This window comes from Terrapene carolina, unplaced genomic scaffold (genome assembly GCF_002925995.2).
Source record: "Terrapene carolina triunguis isolate 2854851 unplaced genomic scaffold, T_m_triunguis-2.0 Scaffold35022, whole genome shotgun sequence".
NCBI classification, from domain to species: Eukaryota; Metazoa; Chordata; order Testudines; family Emydidae; genus Terrapene; species Terrapene triunguis.
The window spans coordinates 2,676,561-2,704,460 of NW_020699373.1; the positions used below are offsets into that span (position 1 = coordinate 2,676,561).

Here is a 27,900-nt window from a genome sequence, read left to right on the forward strand (position 1 = left end):
CACACACACATTCCCACCTGCACCCCTCGCACCAAATGGGAGCTGCCCAGGTAAGCACTCCACACCCAAACCTTCTGCCCCAACCCTGAGCCCCCTCCTTCATTCTAGCTCCTGGCCAGACCCTACACCCCAACCCCCAGCCTGCTCCTTAACCCCCAGCCCTGTGCTCAGTGCACTCCCACCCTCCGCTCAGTGCAGACAGAGAGGAAGAAAATGGACTAAAACCAGGGAGAAGATAGGTACCCACTCTATGTGGGCAGGGCCAGGACTCCAGACAGGAGCCGCTCAGCCCACTGCTGGTCTGCGGTCCCGGCTGCCGGCCCCGCTCAGCCCGCAGCCGGTCTGGGGTTCTGGTTGCTGGCCCCTTGCCAGCTGGGGTCCCGGCCGCCGGTCCCACTCAGCGCCCGCTGCCGGCCTAGGTGAACGGAACCCCAGGTCAGCAGCGGACTGAGCGGGCTGGTGGCGTAAGATCAGCATTTTAATTTAATTGAAGCTTCTTAAATATTTTGAAAACCTTGTTTACTTTACATATGACAATAGTTTCGTTATATAATATAGACAGAGATCTTCTAAAAAACGTTAAAATGTATGACTGGCACGCAAAACCTTAAATTAGAGTGAATAAATGAAGACTCGTCACACCGCTTCTGAAAGGTTGCCAGCCCCTTATATATAGTATACTCTCAATTATCTGATTAGTATGGGGGACATAGATTTTATTTGGATAACATGGAGTTTGGCTAATCAAGAGGGCAGGAGCCATTCAGAAGCAGGGTGGCCTCCCCTGCATCTGGGAACTCATTCTCATCCTCCTCGCAGTCCTGGCCGGGGGTCTGTGCTCTACAGCCTTCTCGTCGCTTTGTGCCTGCCTGGATAGGTTGCCCTCTGCAGCTCCACTGTCACAGCCCTGCTCACTCACTCTCATGACAGTGGTGGTGTGGAGGGTTCCCCGTACTGTCACAGGAGCCCTTCAGCAGTAGGATGGCTTACCCTGCAGCCAGGGGCTTGTCCTCCTCCTCATAGTTCCTGGCTGTTGTCTCTGCTCTGTTATCTGAGTCCCTTCCTTGTCCCCCACCATGAGATACACGAGATTGGATAATGCGGGGAGGTTCAGATAATAGGGTTTGGATGAACAGGAGTATACTATATTTAAATATAATTTTAAAAATACACATAATGACAGAAAACCATTAGTAACAGATTCACATTACGTAATGTGCTGTTTTATTCCTTGTTTCCTTCTCTGCTTTGGAACATTAGGTAACGTGTGTAGTAGGAAGAGAGCCTGAGACATAAGCCCTTGTATCACAGGCCTGGTATGAAGCAGGGCCTGCTCACAGAATCTGGCAAGAACAGGGCTAATATTGCAGAAAGACACATTCCTAAGAAGTGCTAAGCACAGAGTACTCACACAAACACATCCCGATATCAAGGATGGTACAGAAACATTCCCCAAGGGTAACAGGAACACACTGACCCCTCCTAAAAGGTAAGGTCAGGATGACAGTACGTAATAGAGATGTTTTATTTGAACCAACATGTACAAGGTGATAACTAGTCACTAGTCAGGGGGCAGTAACTATGTCAAAGGGGCAGTACTAACTTGTTTGTATCAAGGTATAAAGATGTATCTCAGAGGGAGTATCTTTGTCCAGCCGAGGGGGGAATGGAAAGTCAGGCCATTCACTGAGCTGTGTCGATTGTCACGGGCATACCTGTCTTAGCATCCTTGTAGAGTCTGCCAGGTGCTATTACTGTACTTTGTCAACAGTAAACCTGGCGCCTTCGTACCTTATGGGTCTTGTGGTCATTGGGCGGTTCGCTTGAGGTCTGCTGTGCTGGCTATCTGCACAGAGCTGGGGCAGCACATGGGGAGAACACACACACAGCCTAACATCTAACCACAATGTGAATCTTTAGGTAATGTTTTTCTGTCATTACATACGCTAATGCTTGAGAAGCTTTCATTAGGTCTTTCATTGAAAGAGTATTTTATTAGATCTTTACTACAGATTGTTTTTTAGAAAGTTTTGTTATTAACTCTTTACAACTAAAACTATATCCTGTTGCCACTGGGATAATTGCACACTGAAATAGCAATGTTACTGACGCCTTGTCTACACTTAGGCTGGGTCTACACTACCAACTTACATTGGTATAACTACAACACTCGGGTGTGAACAGGCTTCTCCCGTCGACATAGCTACTGCTTCTCAGGGACGTGGAGTACCTATGCCAAGGAAAGCAGCTCTCTCATCGGCATAGGTAGTATCTTCTCTAAGTGCTACAGCAGCTGCGCCGCTGCAGCGCTGTACGTGTAGACAAGTCCTTAGTGAGTAATATACTAGCAATGCTCCAATCTTGTGAAATAAGTTAAAATCTTGTCTCCAGGGAGCCCGCCCCTTGTGCTTTACAAACACTCACATCACCCCTTTCTCACCCACAATAGTTCATCCTGCAATTTGTTAATATTAAGGTGTCGTATGATGGTGTAAGAATGCTTGTCATTAACAACAAAATGTTCATAGTTCTAGTTTTCTCTTCAGTTTCCCTTTTCCGCCTTGTGTTCCCCAGGACTACTGTTCCCATTATAGAATTGTAGGACTGGAAGGGACCTCGAGAGGTCATCTAGTCCCGTTCCCTGCACTCATGGCAGGATTAAGTATTATCTAGACCAGTGGTCTCCAAAGTGAGGTGCGCAAGAGGATCCTTCGGGGTGCGCGGCAGGAGGAGCGCCGCCGGAGCAGCGCCACTTTTTTTTTCCCCCCTCCCTCGGCAGTTCGGCCGGGAGTCCGAGCGGCTTTTTTTTTTTTTTTTTTTGACAGTTTGGCTGGGAGCAGGGGGTGCGTGCTCAAAAATTTTTTACTTATGGGGTGCGCGATCAAAAAAGTTTGGAGACCACTGATCTAGACCATCCCCGACAGTGGTCTGTCTAACCTGCTCTTAAAAATCTCCAACGATGGAGATTCCACAACCTCCCTAGGTAATTTATTCCAGTGCTTAACAACCCTGACAGGAAGTTTTTCCTAACGTCCAACCTAAACTGCCCATGCTGCTATTTAAGCCTATTGCTTCTTGTCCTATCCTCAGAGGTTAATGAGAACAATTTTTCTTCCTGCCCCCCCCAACAACCTTTTATGTACTTGAAAACTTATCATGTCCCCCCCTCAGTCTTCTTATGTTATGAGAAACAGGCGTTCTCCTGGCAAAACCTAAATGTGTTCTGTAGAGTACAGCACTGTGACAGCAGTTATTATTATTAAATGTGCATTTTGATGTTTTCTCACAAGCATATGGAAGGAAATTGTGCCATAGTGAAGGAAATTGAGAATTGGACTGATTGGCCTTGCAACTTTGAAATCTGACCTGCTGCACTACTGCTATGCCATCATAGGGATCCCTGCATTTCCCCCATCAAGCCTCAGACTGCAAAGTATGCCAAAATATGGTGGTGTGGAAAAATGTCTAATAGCATCTAGATTGAGACCGCCAAAATCATTTTATTTATAATTCCAAATACACTTGAAACTATACTTTGCAATGTGAAAGAGCTAATGCATCAATCTACTGTTCTGTTCTCTAATTTTTCTTCGGGTCTGAGGTATTCAATTTCAGTAGCTCTTATTAACTGTGGCTTTAAACACACACATTATTTTATTATCCTGCAGTGTTAGCTCTGAGCTATGTTATGGATGATTTTAGGTTACACAGCAAATTTGCTGTGATACTTCATAAATTGAAAAACATTAGCTGTGTGTAGTGAGTTGTGCTATGGAATGTTGTAAGAACAAAATCCCTTGGTAACTAGACAATAAGGGTTTTCTCTATCCTGATGCCTAAGGAAATTTTGGTCTCCCAAAGCCACATTTGGCTCAGAACAGCAAGTAAGCATTTGATAAGGGAAATAGCAAGACTAATGAGATGTTTCAAATGTCAGTAGGTTAAAATTAAATAGGGACTTTTTAAAAAATCAGGATATGATACTGTTCTAAAAATAAATCCTCTGGACAATTCCCTTGTTCTAAAAGCATTGTGATTCCATATCTGGCAGAATTTCAAGCATGATACAGAGTCCAATAAAATAGCACTTGAAGAGACCACGTAATGAGAATAAAACAGCAGATATAAAATCAAATGACAACTGAGATATTGTACTTAGCATTAAACTACAAACAGTGTTTCTATGGCAAGTGTTAGACATCATAACATTCCTAAAATTGCATGGATGGACATTTTTAAACACTTGGAAGATAGTTAATGAATTAGTACTTATGATCAAGAAAGAAGTAAAATTAAAAGATTTTGTAAATGTGTATTTTGGTTCTGAGACCCAGGGTAAGAATGGAGTGACTGGCACTGAAGAAGGTGGCTTAAACTTTGGTGCACAGCTTCATTTCCACTAATTTAGGGCCTGGTTTTCAGAATCTCTGAGGAGTTGCCATTCTAATGTTTTGTCAACAGGAGCTGCAGACGCTCAACATCTCTGAAAACCAGGCCCTAAACCTTTTGGTAAGGTAACAGGTTGGAGGATGGCAGAGCTAGTAGAAGTACCATAAACTTATTAGGGTATATGGCTCTAAGCAATGGTATTTCCCAGTGATGGAGAGAATACCACTGTGGGGTAAGGATGGGAATAGGTAGGAGGCAGGGAGGGACTTTTCCATTTGATATACTGAGGCTTAGAGCTAGGTGAGAAATGGCTTTCCCCTCCCATGAAAATTTTCAAGATTACAACAACAAAATCCTGTTGTGTATCAGGATAAAACCCTAAAACTTTTCTAGTTTTTCATGGAAACTTGTGAGAGAGACAGGCACCCTGCCACCTCACAATAGCCTGCTGGTTAGGGCACTCAGCTGGGACGTGTTGGACCCAGTTTCATCCCGGGTGGATGACCTACCCATTGGGCTGTGAAGTCAGATCTCTCTCTTTCTCTGGTTTGACCAGAGAAACTCCATCCTGGACCTGAGAAACCTTCCCAATTAAAATTTCATTGAAATGGACCCTTTCCACTCTAAAGTTTCGGTTTCAACAAATGGACATTTTCTGATGAAAACCCATTTTGTTGAACGGGGACCCTCTAGAACACTAACAAGTAGGCTGCTGCCTAGGGCCCTTTTCTTCTCCCTCCTCCCAGGCTTTTAGGATGTTAGATGCTGAGGTGTAGTCTCTTCACTTTTTATCTAGAAAGTATGTTACCAGCATAAATGAAGGTAATGCACCATGAGCCCCTCTTAATGTCATTTTCAAAATTAGTGGCTGACATTTTGTGGCACTGATTCTGGGTATATAGAGCAAGGGAGATGGTTTGTAGGGCTGTCAAGCGATTAAAAAATTAATTGCGCTGTTAATAGAATACCATTTATTTAAATACTTTTGGCTGTTTTCTTCATTTTCAAATATATTGATTTCTATCACAACACAATGCAAAGTGTACAATGCTCACTTTATATTTATTTTTTATTACAAATATTTGCACTGTAAAAAGATTTTAAAAAATTGTATTTTTCAATTCACGTAATACAAGTACTGTAGTGCAATCTCTTTATCATGAAAGTTAAACTTAGAAATGTAGATTTTTTTTTGTTATATAACTGCACTCAAAAACAAAACAATGTAAAACTTTAGAGCCTACAAGTCCACTCAGTCCTACTTCAGCCAATTGCTCAGACAAACAAGTGTGTTTACATTTATGGGAGATAATGCTGCCTGCTTCTTGTTTACAATATCACCTAAAAGTGAAAACAGGTATTTGCATAGCACTGTTGTAGCTGGCATCGCAAGATATTTATGTGCCAGATGAACTAAAGATTCATATGTCCCTTCATGCTTCAACCAGCATTCCAGAGGACATGCATCCATGCTGATGACAGGTTCTGCTCGATAACGATCCAAAGCAGAGCAGACTGACGCATGTTCATTTTCATCATCTGAGTCAGATGCCACCAGCAGAGGGTTGATTTTCTTTTTTGGTGATTCGGGGTCTGTAGTTTCCGCATCTGAGTGTTCTTTTAAAACTTCTGAAAGCATGCTCCACACCTCGTCCCTCTCAGAGATGGCACTTCAGATTCTTAAACCTTGGGTCGAGTGCTGTAGCTATCTTTAGAAATCTCACATTGGTACCTTCTTTGCATTTTGTCAAATCTGCAGTGAAAGTGTTCTTAAAATGAACATGTGCTGGGTCATCATCCGAGACTGCTCTAACATGAAATATATGGCAGAATGTGGGTAGAACAGAACAGGGGACATACAATTCTTCCCCAAGGAGTTCAGTCACAAATTTAATTAACGCATTATTTTTTTAACGAGCATCATCAGAATGGAAGCATGTTCTCTGGAATGGTGGCAGAAGCATGAAGGGGCATATGAATGTTTAGCATAACTGACATGTAAATACCTTGCAATGCCGGTTACAAAAGTGCCATGTGAATGCCTGTTCTCACTTTCAGGTGACATTGTAAATAAGAAGTATCTCCTGTAAATGTAAACAAACTTGTTTTTCTTAAGTGATTGCCTGAACAAGGAGTAGGACTGAGTGGACTTGTAGGCTCTAAAAGTTTTACATTGTTTTGTTTTTGAGTGCAGTTATGTAACAAAAAGATCTAAATTTGTAAGTTACACTTTTATGATCAAGAGATTGCACTTCAGTACTTCTATGAGGTGAATTGAAAAATACTATTTCTTTTGTTTATCATTTTTACAGTGCAAATATTTGTAATAAAAAATAATATAAAGTTAGCACTGTACACTTCGTATTGTGTTGTAATAGAAATCAATATATTTGAAAATGTAGAAAAACATCCAAAATATTTAATAAATTTTAATTGGTATTCTATTGTTTAACAGTGCGATTAATCGCAATTAAATTTTTTTTGAGTTAATTGCATGAGTTCACTGTGTTTAATCAACAGCCCTAATGGTTTGCACTTCAGTTGTGGGGAAGATTGCTATGAAAGTGGGGTGAAAAAACAGAGCAGTCAGATCTATATATATAAATAACTTTTTCTTGTGTAATGATGGTCTTCAAGATTCCCTGCCTTTTTTCACTGTTTAACCTCATGACCGCCATTGTGAAAAGCAATCCACCATAGCATAAGGAAATATGAAAATTATGTTTTGTAGTGGTGTAGGGTAACCAATGTCATGGTCAGAGTGGATGGAAGAGGAGAAGGAAGCTGCAGGTGACTTATCAACAGCAGGGGTTCCACAACCATGGTTGGTGAGTTTGTTGGCGGTGGTACACTGTAACAGGGTGGTCTGTCCTCTTTAAGGGGTAGTGGAACCTGGGGCCCGCCAACCCCTGTCCCAGTGCATGCGCCCCTTTAAGCAAACAGGTATTCAAGCGAGCAGCAGACTAGCTGAGAAATGGAGGCCAGATGTTGATCAGGTAGCTACCTCCTTAACATAAAACCCAGCTCTTAGGTGACTTCTAAGAAGATTTAAGAAGGAGAGTGCAGACAGCTGAATTACAGGGGAGCACTGAGTTAGGAGAGACACTCTCTGGTATGGGAACCAGAACCGGGAGAGAAACTGGTGGATTGAGGAAGGCTGCCTGACTCACACAACAGCCCCAAGAAGGGTAGTTGTGGGGCCCCAGAATCAAGAGGACAGAGTGTGTGAGTCCAAGGATCGTGGCAGGCTCTGTGGAACGGGGCTGGAACCCAGATACTGGTGGGGTGGGGGAAGCCTGCTTGAATCATGGCACAACCCATGAAGGAGGGCTGTGGAATCCCTTAACGAAGAGAAAGGAGTTGTGAGTCCAGGGACCCCAGGGCAAGAGGAGATCTGTGGGAAAGACTCTCCAGAGTGGCACTTGCAGAGCTCCCTGGCTCAGAGGCAGCTGGAGGGAAACCAGGAATGTGAAGCCTTAGAACAATGATGAATTGGTACAGAAGCTGCCTGATGCCCAGGTAAAGTCCCATATTTCCAGCCAAGACTCTCCCACCTTTCTAGCCCTCCCCTCTAAGCTTCCCCTGCATTCTTTTTTTCCCCCCCACCCAGTTCCCTGTTGTATTACTGCAGATGGAATAAACGAGATAAAGGTGTTAACATAATGCAGTCGCTATCTCACATTAAACAAGTTTCGGGGATTGGTATACGGACACTTCAGTCTGCTTAACACCTTGGAAAACACACTTAAATTTTATTTTAACTTTTTATTAAAGATATAGAAAAGAAGGAAAACAGTTAAAGCATTGGAAATTTAAAGTATTAAATAATGCTTTTATTTTAACATTTTTTGTTCCCTTTTCCTTTAGCGGGAGAGAATTTTAGAAGGAAAAATCAGCTTATTTGACAGTAGTTAGATGGTATCAAAGATGGTGGTAATTGTCCTTTTTGGGAAAGAAAATCATAGGACTGGAAGGGACCTCGAGAGGTCATCTAGTCCAGTCCCCTGCACTCATGGCAGGACTAAGTATCAGCTAGACCATCCCTGACAGGTGTTTGTCCAACCTGCTCTTAAAAATCTCCAATGATGGAGATTCCACAACCTTCCTAGGCAGTTTATTCCAGTGTTTAACCAACTAACAGTTAGGAAGTTTTTCCTAATGTCCAACTTAAACCTCCCTTGCTGCAATTTAAGCCCATTGCTTTATCCTCAGAGGTTAAAAATAACAATTTTTCTTCCTCATCCTTGTAACAACCTTTTATATACTTGAAAACTGTTATCGTGTCCCCTCTCAGTCTTCTCTTTTCCAGACTAAATTAAATTAATTAAGATGAGCTGGTGCTGTTACTGCTGCTGTTAAAGTCTGATTCCATTTCACCCCAAGTGATGGTTGGGATTCAGCTGGAGCCGGAGAGATGGCAGTGTTATCTGGGTCCCTCTCTCTTTAGCTCGGTCTTGTTAGGACACCTTTCAGGATCTGGTTAACGAAGGCCCGGGGTCGCAGAGAATTGTGGGCGTGGCAGCCATGATGGTGAAGTTTGCTTCAGTGGCGTCCGTCTGTACTTTCCATCCATTCTTCCCCACAATCTCTTTCCTTAAGGACCCAAAAAGGAAGTGATGGGTGAAGTAGCCCCGCCCTTCATTATTTTGTTCTCCAATCAGGCCTGATATCTTATGTACTAATTTTGGTTCATTAATTTTTGGTTTTACATCTTCTGTTTGTATCAAGCATGATTTTAACATACCTCTCGAATTATATTAATATGGCATTTTGTTTGTTTTGACTAAATTTAGTCTCTCTGGTTCTCTTGCACTTGTTTATAATGTTTATTATTAAAAACAACTTTACCTGCTTTCATCAACATTTGTTGTTATAGGTCAGTGGTTTTCAACCTGTGGTCCACGGACACCTGGGGGTCCGCAGACTATGTCTAAGACTTCCAAAGGTCTATGCACCTACATTTGAAAATTTTGGGGGGTCTGCAAATGAAAAAGATTGAAAACCACTGTTTAGGTTATTGTAACATCTTATATACTTTCATATACTTTTCCCAGTTGATATACAATTAGGGTAAATTTTGTAGGCCTAATTGTTACAACAGCCCTCCCTGCCCTTTATTTCATACTCCCACTCCCACCCCCACCAAAGCACTCCTTCATAAGAGTGGCCATACTGGGTCAGACCAAAGGCTGGGACACCATCCCTGCCCATTCTGGCTAATAGCCATTGATGGACCTATTCTCTATGAATTTATCTAGTTCTTTTTTGAACCCTGTCATAGTCTTGGCCTTCACAATATCCTCTGGCAAAGAGTTCCACAGGTTGACTGTGCGTTATATGAAAAAATACTTCCTTTTGTTTGTTTTAAACCTACTGCCTATTAATTTCATTTGGTGACCCCTAGTTCTTGTGTTATGAGAAGGAGTAAATAACACTTCCTTATTTACTTTCTCCACACCAGTCATGATTTTATAGACCTCTATCATATCCCCCCTTAGTCGCCTCTTTTCCAAGCTGAAAAGTCCCAATCTTATTAATCTCGCCTCATATGGAAGTTGTTCCATACCCCTGATAATTTTTGTTGCCCTTTTCTGAACCTTTTCCAATTTCAATATATCTTTTTTGAGATGGGGCGACCACATCTGCACGCAGTGTTCTAGATGGGGGTGTACCATGGATTTATATAGAGGCAATATGATATTTTCTGTCTTATTATCTATCCCTTAATGATTCCCAGCATTCCGTTCGCTTTTTTGACTGCCGTTGCACATTGAGTGGATGTTTTCAAAGAACTATCCACAATGACTCCAAGATCTCTTGAGTGGTAACAGCTAATTTAGACCCCATCATTTTATACGTATAGTTGGTATTATGTTTTCCTATGTGCATTACTTTGCATTTATCAACATTGAATTTCATCTACCATTTTGTTGCCCAGTCACCTAGTTTTGAGAGATCCTTTTGTAGCTCTTCGCAGTCTGTCTGGGACTTAACTACCTTGAGAAGTTTTGTATCATCTGCAGATTTTGCCACCTCACTGTTTACCCCTTTTTCCAGATCATTTATGAATATATTGATTAGGACTGGGCCCAGTACAGATCCCTGGGGGACACCACTATTTACCTCTCTCCATTCTAAAAACTGACCATTTACTCCTACCCTTTGTTTCCTCTCTTTTAACCAGTTACCAATCCATGAGAGAACCTTCCCTCTTATCCCATGACAGCTTACTTTGCTTAAGAGCCTTTGGTGAGGGACCTTGTCAAAGGCTTTCTGATAATCTAGGTACACTATATCCACTGGATCCCCCGTGTCCACATGCTTGTTGACCCCCTTCAAAGAAATCTAGTAGATTGGTGAGGCATGATTTCCCTTTACAAAAACCATGTTGACTCTTCCCCAATAACTTATGTTCATCTATGTGTTTGACAATTTTGTTCTTTACTATAGTTTCAACAAGTTTGCCCGGTACTGAAGTCAGGCTTACTGGCCTGTAATTGCTGGGATCACCTCTGGAGCCCTTTTTAAAAATTGGCATCACATTAGCTATCTCCAGTCATTTGGTACAGAAGCTGATTTAAATGATAGGTTACAGACTACAGTTAATAGCTCTGCAATTTCACATTTGAGTTCCTTCAGAACTCAAGGGTAAACACTATCTGGTCCTGGGGACATATTACTGTTTAGTTTATCAATTTGTTCCAAAACCTCCTCTGACACCTCCATCTGGGACAGTTCCTCCGATTTGTCACCTAAAAAGAATGGCTCCGATTTGGGAATTTCCCTCACATCCTCAGCCATGAAGAGTGATGCAAAGATTTCATTTAGTTTCTCTGCAATGACCTTATCATCCTTGAGTGCTTCTTTAGCATCTCGATCATCCAGTAGCCCCACTGGTTGTTTAGCAAGCTTCCTGCTTCTGATGTACTTAAAAAAAAAAAAATAATAATTGCTATTACTTTTTGAGTCTTTGACTAGCTGTACTTCAAATTCTTTTTTGGCCTTCCTAATTATATTTTTACACTTCATTTGCAAGAGTTTATGCTCCTTTTTATTTTCCTCACTAGGATTTAACTTCCACTTTTTAAAGGATGCCTTTTTGCCTCTCACTGCTTCTTTTACTTTGTTGTTTAGCCACAGTGGAACTTTTTTAGTTCTCTTACTATGTTTTTTAATTTGGGGTATATGTTTAAGCTGAGCTTCTATAATGGTGTCTTTAAAAAGTTTCCAGGCAGCTTACAGGGATTTCACTTTTTTGCGCTGTACCTTTTAATTTATGTTTAACTAACTTCCTCATTTTTGTGTAGTCCCCTTGAAATTAAATGCTACAGTGTTGGGCTGCTGTGGTGTTTTCCTCACCACAGGCATGTTAAATTTAATTATATTATGGTCACTATTACCAAGCCGTCCAGCTATATTCACCTCTTGGACCAGATCCCATGATCCACTTAGGACTAAATCAAGAATTGCCTCTCCTCTGGTGGGTTCCAGGACTAGCTGCTCCAAGAAGCAGTCAATTAAGGTGTCAAGAGACTTTCTCTCTACATCCCATCCTAAGGTGACATGTACCCAGTCAATATGGGATAGTTGAAATCTCCCATTATTACTGAGTGGTTTTTTTTTTTTTATTTTAATAGCCTCTCTAATCTCCCTAAGCATATCAGTCACTATCACCATCCTGGTCAGGTGGTCGGTAATATATCCCTACTGCTCAGGGGTGGGCAAACTATGGCCCGCAGGCCGCGGCCGGCCTCGAGCTCATGCTGGGGAGCGGGGTTGGGGGCCGCTCTGCATGGCTACCGGAAGCAGTGGCAGTCCCCCGTTCGGCTCCTACGCATAGGGGCAGCCAGGGGGCTCTGCTCCGCACACTGCCCCTGCCCCAAGCGCCCTCCCTGCAGCTCCCATTGGCCGGGAACCGCAGCCAATAGGAGCTGCAGGGGCGGTGCCTGCGGATGGAACAGTGTTCAGCAGAGCCGCCTGGCCAGCCGGAGGGGAGACATGCCACTGGTTCCGGGAGCTGCTCGAGGTATGTGCCAGCTGGAGCCTGAACCCGAGCCACCCTGCTCCGCCACAACCCCCTGCCCCAGCCCTGATCCCACCTCCTGCCCGCCGAACCCCTCGGTCCCAGCCCGGAGCACCCTTCTGCTCCCAAACCCCTCACCCCAGAGCCTGCACCCCCAGCCGGAGCCCTCACCTCCCCACCCCAAACCTCCCACACACACCCTGAACTCCTCATTTCTGGCCCCACCCCAAAGCCCACACCCCCAGCCAGAGCCCTCACTCCCTCCCGAAACCCAACCCCAATTTCGTTAGCATTCATGGCCCGCCATACAATTTCTATACCCAAATGTGGCCCTTGGGCCAAAAAGTTTGCCCATCCCTGCTACTGCTATATTCTTATTATTAGGGCATGGAATTACTATCCATAGAGATTCATTTAAGTTTGGTTCATTTAATACTTTTACTTTATTTGATTCTACGCTGTCTTTCACATATGCCACTCCCCCACCAGCACAATCTGTTCTGTCCTTCCGCTATATTTTGTACCTGGTATTACTGTGTCCCATTGATTATCCTCATTCCACCAAGTTTCTGTGATGCCTATTATATCAATATCCTCATTTAATACGAGGCACTCTAGTTCACCCATCTTATTATTTAGCATTTGTATATAAGCACTTTAAAAACTTGTCACTTTTTAGCTGTCTGCCATTACACGATGTAATTGAATGGGACTTTTTGTCATTTGACTGTTTCTCATCCTATCCTGCCTGTATTTTATCATCTTCCATCCTCTCCTCCTTTCTAGGACATAGAGAATCTCCATTAGTAGATCCTCCCCTAAGGGATGTCGCTGTCCAAACCACGTGCTCCTCCGCACCTGTCGACTTTCCCCCAACCCTTAAAATTAAAAAGGTCAAAGAGCAGTTTTTAAACTAAGAGCAAGCAATCTGGTTCCATTTTGGTTTAGGTGGAGCCCATCCTTCCTGTATAGGCTCCTCCTTTCCCAAAAGTTTCCCCAGTTCCTAATACTGTAAATGTAAACCCCCTCCTGCCTACACCATTGTCTCATCCATGCATTGAGACCCTGCAGTTCTGCCTGTCTAACTGGACCTGCGCGTGGAACTGGAAGCATTCCAGAGAATGCTACCATGGAGGTCCTGGACTTCAATCTCTTACCTAGCAACCTAAATCTGGCCTCCAGGACCTCTCTCCTATCCTTCCCTATGTCACTGGTACCTACATGTACCACGGCCACCAGCTCCTCCCCAGCACTACACATAAATCTATCTAGATGTCTCGAGAGATCTGCAACCTTTCCACCAGGCAGGCAAGTCACCATGCGGTTCTCCCGGTCATCGCAAATCCAGCGATCTGTTTCTAATGATCAAATTGCCCATTATTAATGCCTGTCTCTTCCTAATAACTGGAGTTCCGTCCCCCGGAGAGCTATCCTCAGGGTGAAATGATACCACAACATCATCTGGAAGGAGGGTTCCAACTATGGGATTGTTTCCCTCTGCTCTCCAGTTGGATGTTCTCCTTCCCTGAGACTTTCATCCTCCTCAACAGCAGAGAGTCTGTCAGACCGGTGGTGGGACCATACTACTGTGTCCTGGAAAGTTTCATCTAGGTACCTCTCTGTCTACTTTAGTTCCTCCAGTTCAACCACTCTGATCTCCAAAAGCTCGTACACGGTCTCTAAGGGCCAGGAGCTCCTTGTACTGAATGCACACATACACCACCTGCCCATAGGGCAGGTAATCATACATGCTGCATTGGGTGCAATAAACCGGATAGTCCCTACTCTGTTGCTGGACTTCTGCCTGCATTATCTTTTTACTCCTAAAGCTCATTCCTTTGTCGTTGTTTTGTTTTTATCAGGGGGGTGTCTTTGGCTTTAAGTTTAAAAATGTTAAGCGTATCTAGTCCCCTCTCACACTCCACCTCTAAACTCCCTCGCAAAACTCCCCTGTTAGCCGCTCCTGTTCCCTAGCTCCTTTGGTCGCTTAGGAGTAGGCTTTTTAAAGCCCTGGTCTTCCTGAGTAGCCCTGCCCCCTGGTTAAGAGTTGATGGGTGCTAAAGGGCTTAGGGATCAAAGCCTCGTTAAGAAGGTCTCAGCCTCAGCTCACGGTCCCCCAAACAAACAGACCACACAGTCAAGCAGCAAGCACACCACAATCACACATACCACAAACAACAAACTTACCCCAAGGGTCATGTAATCTCTCTTCCTTCACCTGGAGAACTCCCTCGCAAAACTCCCCTGTTAGCCGCTTCTGTTAGCCTCCCTTTATTTACACACATGCCACACCACGTCACACCCCTCCCTGCCTATTATTTTCTCTCTCCACCCCACCAGAGCCCCCCGTCCACTCCAGCCAGAATCCATACCCTTAGTCTAACCTCCTTAGACATGGGTAGGAAACTGTTTTCCTGTCTCATGATATTTTCGTGATTTAATTTTTTTTTCATGTTCTGCATCAGGACAAAACTGAGATCTCTTGCAGTTTTTAACAAAAAACAAACCCCCAAAAATAACACAACAGAGAGAGATCCCTGACCTCAGAATACACCATAGTCTCGTAGTCAGGGTTCTTGCCTAAATCAGGCAGGCCAGAGACTTGAACCTGGGTCACTCATATCCTAGATGAGTGCCTTGACCACCATGCTATCGTGAGGTGGGTCTGTTTCTGCTTTTGACTAGAAGTGCCATTCTGGGCCTGAGAAAGCCAACATGTTCCCACAGAATTTTGGTTTCAATGAATTGGCATTTTCCAACAATAAAGTATTTTAATGAAAAATTCCTGGCCAGCTCTAAACTTCATGTCCTGTAGCCCTTCCACGCAGGTCCCTTCTCTTCTTATTTTTCCCAGGCAGATCTCCACCAGCCAAATTCAAAACTTATTTTACAATGAGTCTGTAAATACTTAACTTAAGACTATTAAGACCTAAAGTAAATGTGATACTTCAAACATCTTTTCTTCTAAGAAGGTTGTATATGAACCAGTAAAATTTGAGAGCCACTGATCTACAGTATTTCAACACTGCATGAAAGGGAGCTTACGATTCATCTAGTCGAACTCCCTGTGCTGTCTTAGGGTTAAGTATACCTAGACCATCCCTGATAGATGTTTGTCTAACCTGTTCTTATGCAACATGTTTGAACAGCGGTGTGAAATATGTGGTTGAACTTCAAATGTTAGTGATGGTATTAATAAATTGAAACCATGTGATTGCAAAACGTCCTTCCAGTTCTAGTTTTTAGTAATCTGTGTTAGTAATCCGTCACATCTGTGTTTATTTTTAATCATGTATCAAATTAACAAGTTTCCTATGAACTCATCTGCTAATATCTTTTAAAATGTAAATGATCAATTAACAAAATAATTAGTATTTTCAATTAAGGGGTGACACCTGTTTTACATAGAATGCTATGAAAAAACAAAATTAGCATGGATGCAATTACTTTTAAAGGTAACCTTAGTGTATTTGTTTTTTTTAATGTTTATCATAGAAATTGAGGGCTGAAAGGGACTTTACGGATTCATCTAGTCCAACTCCCTGTGCTGTCGCAGGGTTAAGTATACCTAGACCATCCCTGATAGATGTTTGTTAACCTGTTCTTATGTAACATGTTTGAACAGCGGTGTGAAATATATGGTTGAACTTCAGATGTTAGTGACAGTATTAATACACTGAAACCATGTGATTGCAAAACATGTCCTTCCAGTTCTAGTTTTTAGTAATCTGTTTTAGTAATCTGTCGCATTAAATTGCAATTATTTATGAGTTGAAGAAAAGGAGAAGCTACAGCAGTAAATTTTTATTTCTTTTCATAGTGATATTGATCATGCATAAATATCAATAAATGTTTCTGATCTCGTTGGCATGTTGTGACTGTTTCTTCTTTGTTTGTTTTTGCAGCCCTCAGATGCTTTGATATTGGGAAAGATAAAAAATGTTGACTGTGTGCTTCTAGCAAGGTAAAGAGCTCTTCAAAGGATTTTTGTGTTACTCATGTCTTAAATAAAGTGGTTTGTCTTAGACGTTTCCTTTTTCTGTCTGTGTCAGATGGACTAACTGCTTCTTATGACTAACAAATTTAGGTCTGATCCTGCAAATGGCAAAACTTCCATTGACTTCAGTTGGGAGAAGAATCGGGAGCTTAAAGTTGGTCTATATGACATAATTTTGTCCTTTATAGAGCAGTTCAGGCATCTGGAACTCTTGTCAAACACTCTCCATTCACAAACCCTAGCTCAATTTCAGCCTCCACTGGTTCAACAGAACTTTGTCACAGTGCTGTTATATACTAGGACTTTATGTAGGAGGTACAGCTGTTCTGATTCAACTAGTCCTTCCAGGCATAATTGATCCTACAATGATCCAGTCCACCTTTCAGTGACAAATACGAGCATTGTACTCCTTCAGATTTAAAATGAAAGCAGATGCAGTAGAAGGATCTGCTTTGTGGTGTTGTCCAATAGAGAGAAAATACAGTAAAAATGTATTGTGCCTTTCACTTGTAGCAAAAAAAGTTTATAACCACCTGTTCAGACGCTCAAATCATTCTGGGGTCCTTTGTAAGGCTGAAGAGTGGTCTAGAGGTGGTGGGGGTGGAAATTTGAGGAAATTTTCTCCAGCCACATTTGAGTTTAGTAAGGACTCTTCCTAGGTTTTTTGGAATTTTTTTAATCTAATTACAGCTAGTCATGGAGACGACAAACCTGGGTGAAGGTTAAAACTTTGCATGTAAATGGTTCTTAACGAGTTGTGCCATTGCTACTTTTTGTGGGGCATGTGGTTATTTTTTTGATGTTGAAAGGGAAAAATCACTCCTGTGCATGTTTAATGAGCATCTAAACAGTTCCTATAGCTTCATGAAGCATTTCCCCCTGCAATTTGTGATGTTTTACAAAGGATGTTTGGGGTACCGCACATGTTCTGCCCTGCCTGACAAGAAAGAGTGCAGCTGCTAGAGCAGGGGTGGGCAAACTTTTTGGCCCGAGGGCCACATTGCGGTTGCAAAACTGTATGGAGGGCCGGGTAGGGAAGGCTGTGCCTCCCCAAACAGCCTGACCCCCGCTCCCTATCCGACCCCTCCTACTTTCCACCCCCTGATTGCCCCCCTCAGAATCCCCTGCCCATCCAACCCCCCCGTTCCTTGTCCCCTGACTGCCCCCTCCCAAGAACCCCCGCCCCTAACCGGCCCCCCTCAGAATCTCCCACCCCCTATTCAACTCCCCCCCCATCCCCTGACTGCCCCGACCCGATCCACACCCCTGCCCCCCTGAGACTTCCACGTCTATCCAACCGTCCCCTGCTCCCTGTCCCCTGAATGCCGCCCTGCCGGTTATCCAACCTCCCTGCACCTTTACCATGCCACTCAGAGCGGCAGGACTGGCAGCCACGCTGCCCGGCCGGAGCCAGCCACGCCACCACACTGCCCAAAGCGCTGGCGGCGCAGCAAGCTGAGGCTGTGGGGGGATAGCAGGGGAGGGGCTGGTGGCTAGCCTCCCCAGCCGGGAGCTCAGGGGCCGGGCAGGACGGTCCCGCAGGCCAGATATGGCCCGCGGGCCGTAGTTTGCCCACCTCTGTGCTAGAGACATTTGCTTGAAGGAAAATGTAAATGTATCACTGTGGTTTCATCCCACACCTCAGCAAAATCATCCCGTCTAATCCTGTCCGCATAAAAAAAGAAAAGAAAATCCAGCGTTAAAGATGACTTGCAAAAGTGAGGGGTAGGAAGAAGGGGCTTGTTACCCTTTTTTCCCCAAAAAAATTGTCAGACTTTTTTCTGTTTCCTTTTTAAGTTAGAAATCTAGATATTGTCAACTCTGAAAGACACTCTGGCATCTGTAGAACTAGTGCAGTTATGCCATCACAAGGAACTGAAGGCCGAGCAGGTATGAGAGGAAAGGATTTTTAGCCAGACTATTGGAATTTTGTTTGTTTGTTTGTCTGTTTTTTTTTCTGTTGTTAATGCCTATTTAGCTCCAGTGAATGCTTGGTTGAAAAGATTACTTTGTTAAAGAGATAGGGAGAGCTGGGATGTGTATGCGTGTGCTGAAACTTTAGTGATAGAGAGAGAGCTCACATATACGTCTTCGAGACCTCCAAGAGATCCTCCAGCAAATCTAAATAAAATCAGATTTTGCATTCTGGATACAGCCCAGGTTTAATTTTTTGTAGGGCTGTCAAGCGATTAAACAAAATCATGATTAATTGCACACACTAAAGAATTAAATGCATTGTTAAACAATAATAGACTACCATTTATTTAAATACTTTGGGTGTTTTTTACATTTTCAAATATATTTATTTCAATTATAACACAGAATACAAAGTGTACAGTGCTTACTTTGTATTTATTTTTACTACAAATATTTGCACTGTAAAAACAAATGAAATAGTATTTTTCAATTCACCTAATACAAGTACTGTCACGCAATCACTTTATCATGAAAGTTTAACTTACAAATGTAGAATTGTATACAAAAAATAACTGCATTCAAAAATAAAACTGTAAAACTTTAGAGCCTACAAGTCCAATCAGTCCTACTTCTTGTTCAGCCAATCGCTCAGACAAACGTCTGTTTACATTTGTAGAAGATAATGCTGCCTGCTTCTTGTTTACAATGTCTCCAAAAAGTGAGAACAGGCATTCGCATGGCTTTGTTGTAGCGAGCGTCGCAAGATTTTTATATGCCAGATGCACTAAAGATTCATATGTCCCTTGATGCTTCAACCACCATTCCAGAGGACGTGTCCATGCTGATGACAGGTTCTGCTCGATAATGATCCAGAGCAGTGCGGAGTGACACATGTTCACTTTCATCAGCTGAGTTAGATGCCACCAGCAGAAGGTTGATTTTCATTTTTGGTGGTTTGGGTTCTGTAGTTTCCACATCAGAGTGTTGCTCTTTTAAGACTTCTGAAAACATGCTCCATACTTCATCCCGCTCAGATTTTGGAAGGCACTTCAGATTCTTAAACCTTGGGTCAAGTGCTGTAGCTATCTTTTTTGAAATTTCATATTGGTATCTTCTTTGCATTTTGTCATATTTGCAGTGAAAGTGTTCTTAAAATGAACAACATGTGCTGGGTCATATCCGAGACGGCTATAACATGAAATATATGCAGAATGCAGGTAAAACAGAGCCGGAGACGTACAATTCTCCCCCAAGGAGTTCAGTCACAAATTTAATTAACACATTATATTTTTAACGAGCATCATCAGCATGGAAGCATGTCCTCTAGAACAATGGCCAAAGCATGAAGAGGCATATGAATCTTTAGCGCATCTGACATGTAAATATCTTGCAACGCCAGCTACAACAATGCCATGCGAATGGCAGTTCTCACTTTTTGGTGACATTGTAATTAAGAAGTGGACAGCATTATCTCCCGTAAATGTAAACAAACTTGTTTGTCTTAACAATTGGCTGAAGTAGTACTGAGTGGACTTGTAGGCTCTAAAGTTTTACATTGTTTTGTTTTTGAGTGCAGTTATATAACAAAAAAACCTACATTTGTGAGTTTCACTTTCGTGATAAAGAGATTGCACTACAGTACTTGTATGAGGTGAATTGAAAAATACTATTTCTTTTGTTTATCATTTTTACAGTGCAAATATTTGTAATCAAAAATAATATAAAGTGAGCAGTGTACACTTTATATTCTGTGTTGTAATTGAAATTGATATATCTGAAAATGTAGAAAAACATACAAAATTTTTAATAAATTTCAATTGGTATTCTATTGTTTAACAGTGCGATTAATCACGCTATTAATTTTTTTAATCGTAGTTAATTTTTTTTGAGTTAATTGCGAGTTAACTGCAATTAATCTACAGCCCTAATTTTTTTATTTAAAAAATCGCGGGCGGGGGGGAGAAATCTCCCATATTTTCTTGTGCTGCTATCTTCTTTTCTATTGTGGTCTTTTCCTCTAGTTAAGTCACTGTCATGTGGGCAATAATATGCCCCTTTTATGCACTCTATTGATATATTTTACAGTTTCTCTTAGAGGTAGATAGGGTTGGGTCCTGCTTGGCTTACTCTGGTCTTGACGTCTCTCCTGAGGCTTACATAGTAAAATGTAGGATTTTGGAGTGGTTGCCATCTTCATAGTACAGTATCTAGCTCTCTGCTAAGTAAAAGCTTTTTTTGTTTTTTCCCTTCCATTCTATATACAGAATTGAGTTTATAATTTTTGAGAGTGGATATAGCACACCTGCTAATGTGTCACTATTTGAGTATGGTGGGTAAATTCTGTGTTTGCCTTACTTTGTGATTTTATTTTCCTCTTTATTTTCTTCTCTCCAAGCTCTATTGCGGCTGGATGCAACTGCTGAGTGTGGATATCACATCTGGTTGGATCTCTCCAATATTTGTTTCCCTGGGTGCTTTTTGTCTTCTGCTATGTTTCCGTTGGCCTTTTTCCCTTTGGATTCTTTTCATGGCCTTCAATATCTAGTTTATTAAAGATGAGGTCATGGAATATTTTCCAGTAAAAAGAAAAAAGATTCTATTACATAAACACAGAAAATTTGAGAGATGCTTGAATTAACACCAAAAAAAAAAAAAAATCAGTTAATTGGTTGGGGCAGTAACTGTAGTTCTTTCAGAGCTGAAGACTTTGAGGTTAGCCATATTACTTACCATGGCCCTTCATGTGATTACTGATATCCTTGGTTATTTTGGTTAAAATAAGTTATATGCTGTCCTATGGTAAGTCTTGCATTATGTCCCAGGATTTTGCCATGCAAGTCCCATTAATATTAGTGGGCGTCGTGTGGCTACCTTCCCCGTGAAATATAATACTGTCAGACTAATGCCTGTTTGTATTACTAGTTTGGGGAGACTTGGGTCCTTTCCTTGCACTCACGTTTATGTAACTATTCTTTTTTTCCCCTGCAATCTATGCCTTACTGTGTTACTATATACTGCTTTCCCTGTCCCCCACTCAACAAGAAAACTGTAGTCTGAGATACAGACATGCAAACTGGAACTTATAGTGTGTCTAATCATGCTTCTCTGTATATCTTTAAAACTATACACTAGGATTCCCAAGGACCAAGCAACAACAAAAAAATCTTAGTAGCCGTATCCTGATATTGGGTGTACACCATATTATTTTTCTTCTGCCTCGTTAGACAATGAGTGTCAAACACGACTGCCCCGTATACCTCAGTCAGTGTAGAACTTGGTTGTCTGGACTGACTGGACAGCACTGTTCAATATCCTTTTTAACATTGTGTGTTTGACTGCTCTAGGTGGTCTAAAAAATGGAGTTTATTACCATTCTGGAGAGGCTGGGTAAGCCATTTTAGACACTAGTTTATCAAACCGGGATGTAAGATTTTAGTGTAGACCTAGCCCCAGGGGTGTATCCTCTTCCAAAGAAAAAAGGAAAAATTGAATGTCATTCATCTTCCCCACCATGATTTGAAAAGATGGGGGGTGGAGGAAATACCATGTTTGTGCTGTTTTTTGAGAGGGGTGGACTATTAAAACTTCCTCGCCCCCCTTTAACTTTTTTATCTTACTACTACAGACTCTGTGAGAGCTGTGGATGGAAGGGTGAGCTGGATACTCTTCTGCCCATTTTATCATCAGACGTTGCTGGTTTTATTCCGAGTGCAGAATCTTATCTTTACTACTTATTTCTATTTATAATAGTGAAGATGTAAGAGGTGAAAGAACCCAGCTTGACTTTCAGATCCCAGATGGTGGTCATAATGCTGACAAAAAAATAACCTTTATATTTATAAAATTAAGCACATCCGGTGCTGGAGAGGAATGAGAGCGAGAATACCACAGTGTCACAGGGCCACTCTTCTGATAACAGCACTGGCACATCATACTAAAAGTAACAATGGGGGCCAAGTGAATGGAAAGTGCAAACAGAATTTTTGTGTGGGACCTTGTGCAAGTAAATCCTATAAATGGATTACAGTACATGGGAAGTTCAGTATTGTCAACCCCAGGTATTCAGAAATCATAAGATTTTTAAAAAATAATAAATTTTGGGTACTTTTTATTTACCTTCTGGGGTTTCTTACCATTAGGGTGCACTCAGGTCATGTTTTCAAGCTTTTCTCTACAACCATGAAAGCTAGAAACTTACTCTTTTTTAAAAAGTGAAAGCTGAACTTCTCACATTCACATGACTCCAAGAGCTGGTACTTTAAAAAAAACACCAAATATCCCAAGACTCATGATAAAATCCTCAGAGTTGGCAACAGTGTAAGTTATGATACAGTTCCGTTTGTAGCTTTGCTAGGCAAATTAAATTTCCTAAACTCCTGGTTGGCTTGTTGTTGTTTGTTTTGTTTGTTTGTTTAATTTAATTTTATTCATCTCACATCTCACTTCTGTCCTTGCAGGCATGGGAGACATCATACTATTATGCCAACAAATGTCAACTTCCGTGCCAACATCTGGGCATTGAAAGAAGAGGGTTGTACTCATATCTTAGTAACTACCGCCTGTGGTTCATTAAGAGAAGAAATACAGCCTGGAGATGTTGTTATGATCGACCAGTTCATTGACAGGTAAAGGAGCAACATGATGTGTTTTGTGAAGTAGAGCCATCCAATCACATTTGCTTTTAACTTAGATTGTAAATTCATTAGGGCACGAAATGTCTGTTTGTTCTGTGTTTGTACTGCACCTGGCACAATGGGGTTCTGGTCCATGACTGGAGCTCCTGGATGCTATGATAATAACAGTCAATAAACATTTAAGGCTCACTGGCATGAAGTCGCAGTCTTCAGTATTGGAGCCAAAAAGGGAAATTCTTATGAGATGGGGAAAGGCTTTTGACTTCATTTCCTGGAGGAAGTCATCTTGATGACTTTATTATTTGTATTATAGTAGCATCGAGAGGCCCCAACAAAACCACAGTGGTAGGTGCTGTATAAGCACCTAGTAAAAGGCAGCCCATGCCTCAAATATCTTACAGTCTAACAGACGAGAGAGAAAAGTTTGAAGAAAGTGAGGATTATTATGCCCATTTTACAGATGGGGAACTGAGGAACAAAAATACAAAGTGAATTGATTGAGTGGGGATTAGGCACTTAACCAGGATTATTGTATTCAAATAGCAGCCCTTGCAAAAGAAGAGTTTTATTAAAGGCATTAAACAACCTGTATTTTTGTTTCAAATGCTGTTGAAGTTTTGTCTTAGGTGGTATACTGTGTGCACTAGAAGAAATCCTGAAGCAATGTTTTCTTGACTGTGTAAGTCTAGATATGGACAAGACCCCTTTGAGAATAAGAAAAAATAGGTTTGCTTAATCTGCACTGATCAACAGTGAAGATCTAAATAACTAGAATTCATTGCCAAGGCTCAGTTCCTGTATCAGATGCGTGGGTTGCAGCAACATGCATTTAAAAACATGAGCTACTGTGTTCATGCACACAGAAGCAGTAGATATATAGGAATGGGAAGCACACATCTGATATGAGAATCTGGCCCTTGTTGCTACCAGATAAAACCACAACTCTATTCTTCTTCCTCTCCTGGACTTTTAGAAGCATAAACACAAACGTAATGTAATAATGAGTAGATTGTGCTTGTCAGTAGCCTTTTTTTTTTTTTTTTTCCTTTTCTGACTCTTCTTAGTTTTTAACTACTCAGCTTGTAGAAATAAACATATAAGCAGCCTGTGACTTAAACTTCATTAGTTTATTTTACTAGTTTCTCATGAATGATCAGATGAGAGGTGTCTGTTTGTATGAAAGGAGACTTTAAATCTTTACCCTTCAGCTCTCGGCCTGTCTGTGCCCAACTATGTGACACTGGCTTTCAAAGTATGTGGCCAAAAATCAGGGACAACACAAACTTATTTAGGGGGAGGAAATATGACATTTACAGTAATAAACAGTGAGGCTGCACTAGGACTGTGGGCTGCAAGGGTGACTTGTTCTCTGTTATGAGTTATGGCTTACTTAAAAGACACTGTTATGAAACCTTTATTTTCATTGAAAGCCTCCAACTTTGTGCTCCATTGCACCACGTAAACCTAAAGTCTGGTGCCTGACTGAGGATCGATCGCAGGGTGTGATTGTAGCTTGTGTACACATACCCCAGAAGGCTTTGCTCTAGCTAACTGGAGTACCACTATTGATGAAGCTGCGGCATCACAGACTTCAGAGCGGGCTGTACAGGCCCACCCAGAACCCTGGATAATTCCTTGGGTGGCTAGCATGTGCTGCAGCCAGTGCTGCTGTGTCCTCACTGCTCTTTTTAGCCATAGTAGCTAGATGAAAGCTAGCTCAGGCATATCTACATGAGCTACAGTCACACCCTGTGTGAATAATAGAGGAGCTTCAAGACAATGGTGAGGGTGTGGTTTTGATCATTGTGAGTGAATGTAGTCAAGTTTTATGCCAAGTGTTTTTATAAATGTATGGGAGAATTACACAGTTGGCATTTCAAATGCCAGCCTACCCGATGCTGAATGTATCCACTACAAAGAGTACAAAGCATAAGCTATAGCGCTAATCTGCAAGGAAATCAAGTGTTTGGAATAGTGTCTTTTTTATCTAAAATAAAGAGTGGGTTTTCTCCCCCACCAGTAAAACTAGCCAACTTTGCTACAAGGTGCTGAATGTTGAAGCAAACATCATAATTTGAGAGCATTTCAATACAGCCATTCTTTATAACTTCTTTTCTTTCCTGGGCCTCAGTTGTAGGGTTTTTTTCTCATGCTGGATGCTCCATCATGTGCAAAAGGAGCAATGTTACAGGCTGTAACAGATGAAGTTAACCCATCTCTGGTTACCAATCCCTGTCTCTATAATACTAGCCCTGATCTTGGAGAGCATTATCTGTGTATTAGAGATGGGCCCAAATCACAATGTTCTGAACCCAAAGTGTACAGGTAAATAATGGATCCAAGGTTTTACTTTGGATATCTACATCTGACCTGAGTGCATGTTTGTTAAATATGCATACAGTGACAACCAAGTTAGCAGATCTTATTGAGGCAGAAAAGTAAGCAACCGAGGGCATCATTTTCAAATTCAGGTGCCTACATTTTGGCACCCATATCATATTTAGGCACCTAAATAAAAGAGGCCTGATTTTCAGAGGCATTGAGCATCCGCAGCTCTTATTGACTTCTGTGGGTGTCGTTCACAAGCCTACACAGAAGAGTCCGTGGTAATTGGGCATATGAACGTGAACTTGCAGTGCTAGTAGCTCTAGGAGAGAGTTAGTACTAAGTTCTTTAAGAAAGTCTTTAGAATTATTTTTGGGGGTAGCAGACTTGGTCTCATTGACTCTGTTCAATTAATTAGACACCAATAGAGGTGTGCTGATGGATTTTTATTCTTGATGCTGACCGAAAACACGTCTATGGAGTGTTTAGGAGCCACTAAAGTTCAGTTTGCTGCAAGATGCTGATTTTACTCTGATATCAGTGGATAATGGCTGTGAAATTACTGTGTATTTTTTTCAACAGCAAATGAGGAGTTTGACATTTTGGGGTGCAATCCAGACCAGTGAGGGACTGTGTCACCCTCTCCCTGCAACATTGGGTACCTTATCATGCTTTGCTACTGTAGCTCCCACCTGGGCCACTCACAAATAGTCTAACAGCATGCAGGTCACACCCTGAGAGTCTGTGTATAGCCACAATCCTGGTCCAGCAATTCTGATTCCAGCAGCCTATCAGCAAACACATTTCAGTTATGATTTCGGCTTCTGTTCATAATTTTGAATATAATGTAGTTGCTTACATTTTACCATGATATTATTGACCATCGAATTATGAGATTTCAAATGATATCTTACAAGGCATATTTTGTACAAATATTCTTTACAGTAGTGTGTAGGGTGTGAATACAGGAGTGTATTCCGCCACACACATGAAACTCGAGCATCTGCAAAAGAAAAAAATCAGCAGAGATTTGAATTAAGATGGGGAGATGCAGGAAAACTGCTGTAGATAGGAGCTATGTAGGAAAAGATTCTCTTGCAGAAGCAGAACAGTGGTGAGACTGTGCAGCAGAGGGACCAAGTGGAGAGCAGTACAGTCAAGTGATAGGAGCACAGGCAGGGAAATAGAGACAAAGGTCAAAGAAAGAGAGTGGAACAAATCCATGGAGTGTTTGCTAATAACATTTCTGGTTACCCAAGAATCCTAATGAAGGTGTAGTGTGTACAGTGCTTTGCTTCCCAAAGAGTCCCCTTCATTGCAGACTGCTTCCTTGCTTATCATTCCAGTTTCTAACAAAAACAAAAAACTGAGAATGTTTTGGCAGATGGGGGTGTTAAAAAACAGTGTATTTAATGCCAACATTTTGTAAACGTACTGCATGTGTAACTTTTTGTGCGTTTCATCCTCTAGCAACTTAAGAATAGTCTGTGGGAAAGATCGTCATTCGTTTAGCCTAGCTTCTGGCAGTTTTACACTGCCTGTTAAGGCTGAATGCTTGCATGTCGAGGCTTGTTTTCTGCAGTGCCTTTCTTTTTAAATTGTAACCTCTTACCAAATGCCTTTGTTTGTACAATGCGCTGTTTCTTGGAAAACAAACCAGTGTGATTTTAAATATAGCGCGTGTCTAAGTGACTGAACCCGATAGGAGCCCTTTTTGAACAACTGTTTCCTGTATTTGCAGGTCATACTGTAGCTCATTTATGTGCATTTTGCTTAGAATGCAGTGTTGCCAACTGTTACAAATTTATCACAAGTCATGTGATTTTTTTTATCACCTGCTCCTTCCTTCAGGCGATTTGGGAGCAGGTTGCTGCAGTCACCTCACTCTCTCACTTGCAACAGCTCCCATTCCCCTGGCCTCTGCAAGTACCTGCTTCCCTGGCTGCACACTTCTCTCTTTTGCTGTCTCACCCCTCACTGTTCCCTGACCCCAGCAGGAAACGTCTACCCACCCCACTCCCCACACTGCCCCAAGCCCTCCCTGGTCCCAGCTCCCCTGGAGACTCTACTGCTTCAATCTTCACCTCCACATTTTGTCTATCCCCTTTGTCATTTACCCTTTCTGCCACTCCCTTCCTGCTCTTGTGTACTCAACCTTTTCCTGTCCTCCCACCTTCTCTCTTTCTTGTCCTTTTTCTCCCACTCTTACACATCTTTATTTCACAGTCACCTCTCCATTTTCCTCCTGTTAGCTACCTGGGACATCGGTATTAGTCCTAACCCATTGGGCATCCCCACATCCCTAACGATCCCTCATTCTCTAGTCTTTTAATCTTAGGCCCACCTCTTCCTCCCTCTTGAATGCCTGCTAAAAAAAAAAGTGAATACCATCAAAACATTCACCTAATGAGTCCAAGTAACCATGTGATCTTACAACTGTAACTCAGGTGCTGTTTCTCCTTTCCTCCCCCCATTATTCATTGCTCTCACTTATTCTGTCGTGCCTAAAAGTGAGACAATATAAACTCCTCAGGGTAGGCACTGTGTCTGTCTTGTTTTGTAAAGTGCTAGCAAACTTCAGGCACTGTTTAAATAATAAATTAGCTTTCAGTTAT

General features: G+C 41.9%; 1 protein-coding gene across 1 annotated transcript in view; it reads left to right on the forward strand.

Annotated features, from left to right (window-relative positions):
• Positions 1-27,900, forward strand: part of LOC113405297 (S-methyl-5'-thioadenosine phosphorylase) — a 66,031-nt gene that overhangs the window by 17,062 nt on the left and 21,069 nt on the right. Inside the window, exons 3-4 of the mRNA XM_026646358.1 lie at positions 16,318-16,376; positions 22,784-22,951. Of these exons, the coding sequence (XP_026502143.1) occupies positions 16,318-16,376; positions 22,784-22,951 (227 nt within the window). The remainder of the gene's footprint in view (positions 1-16,317; positions 16,377-22,783; positions 22,952-27,900) is intronic.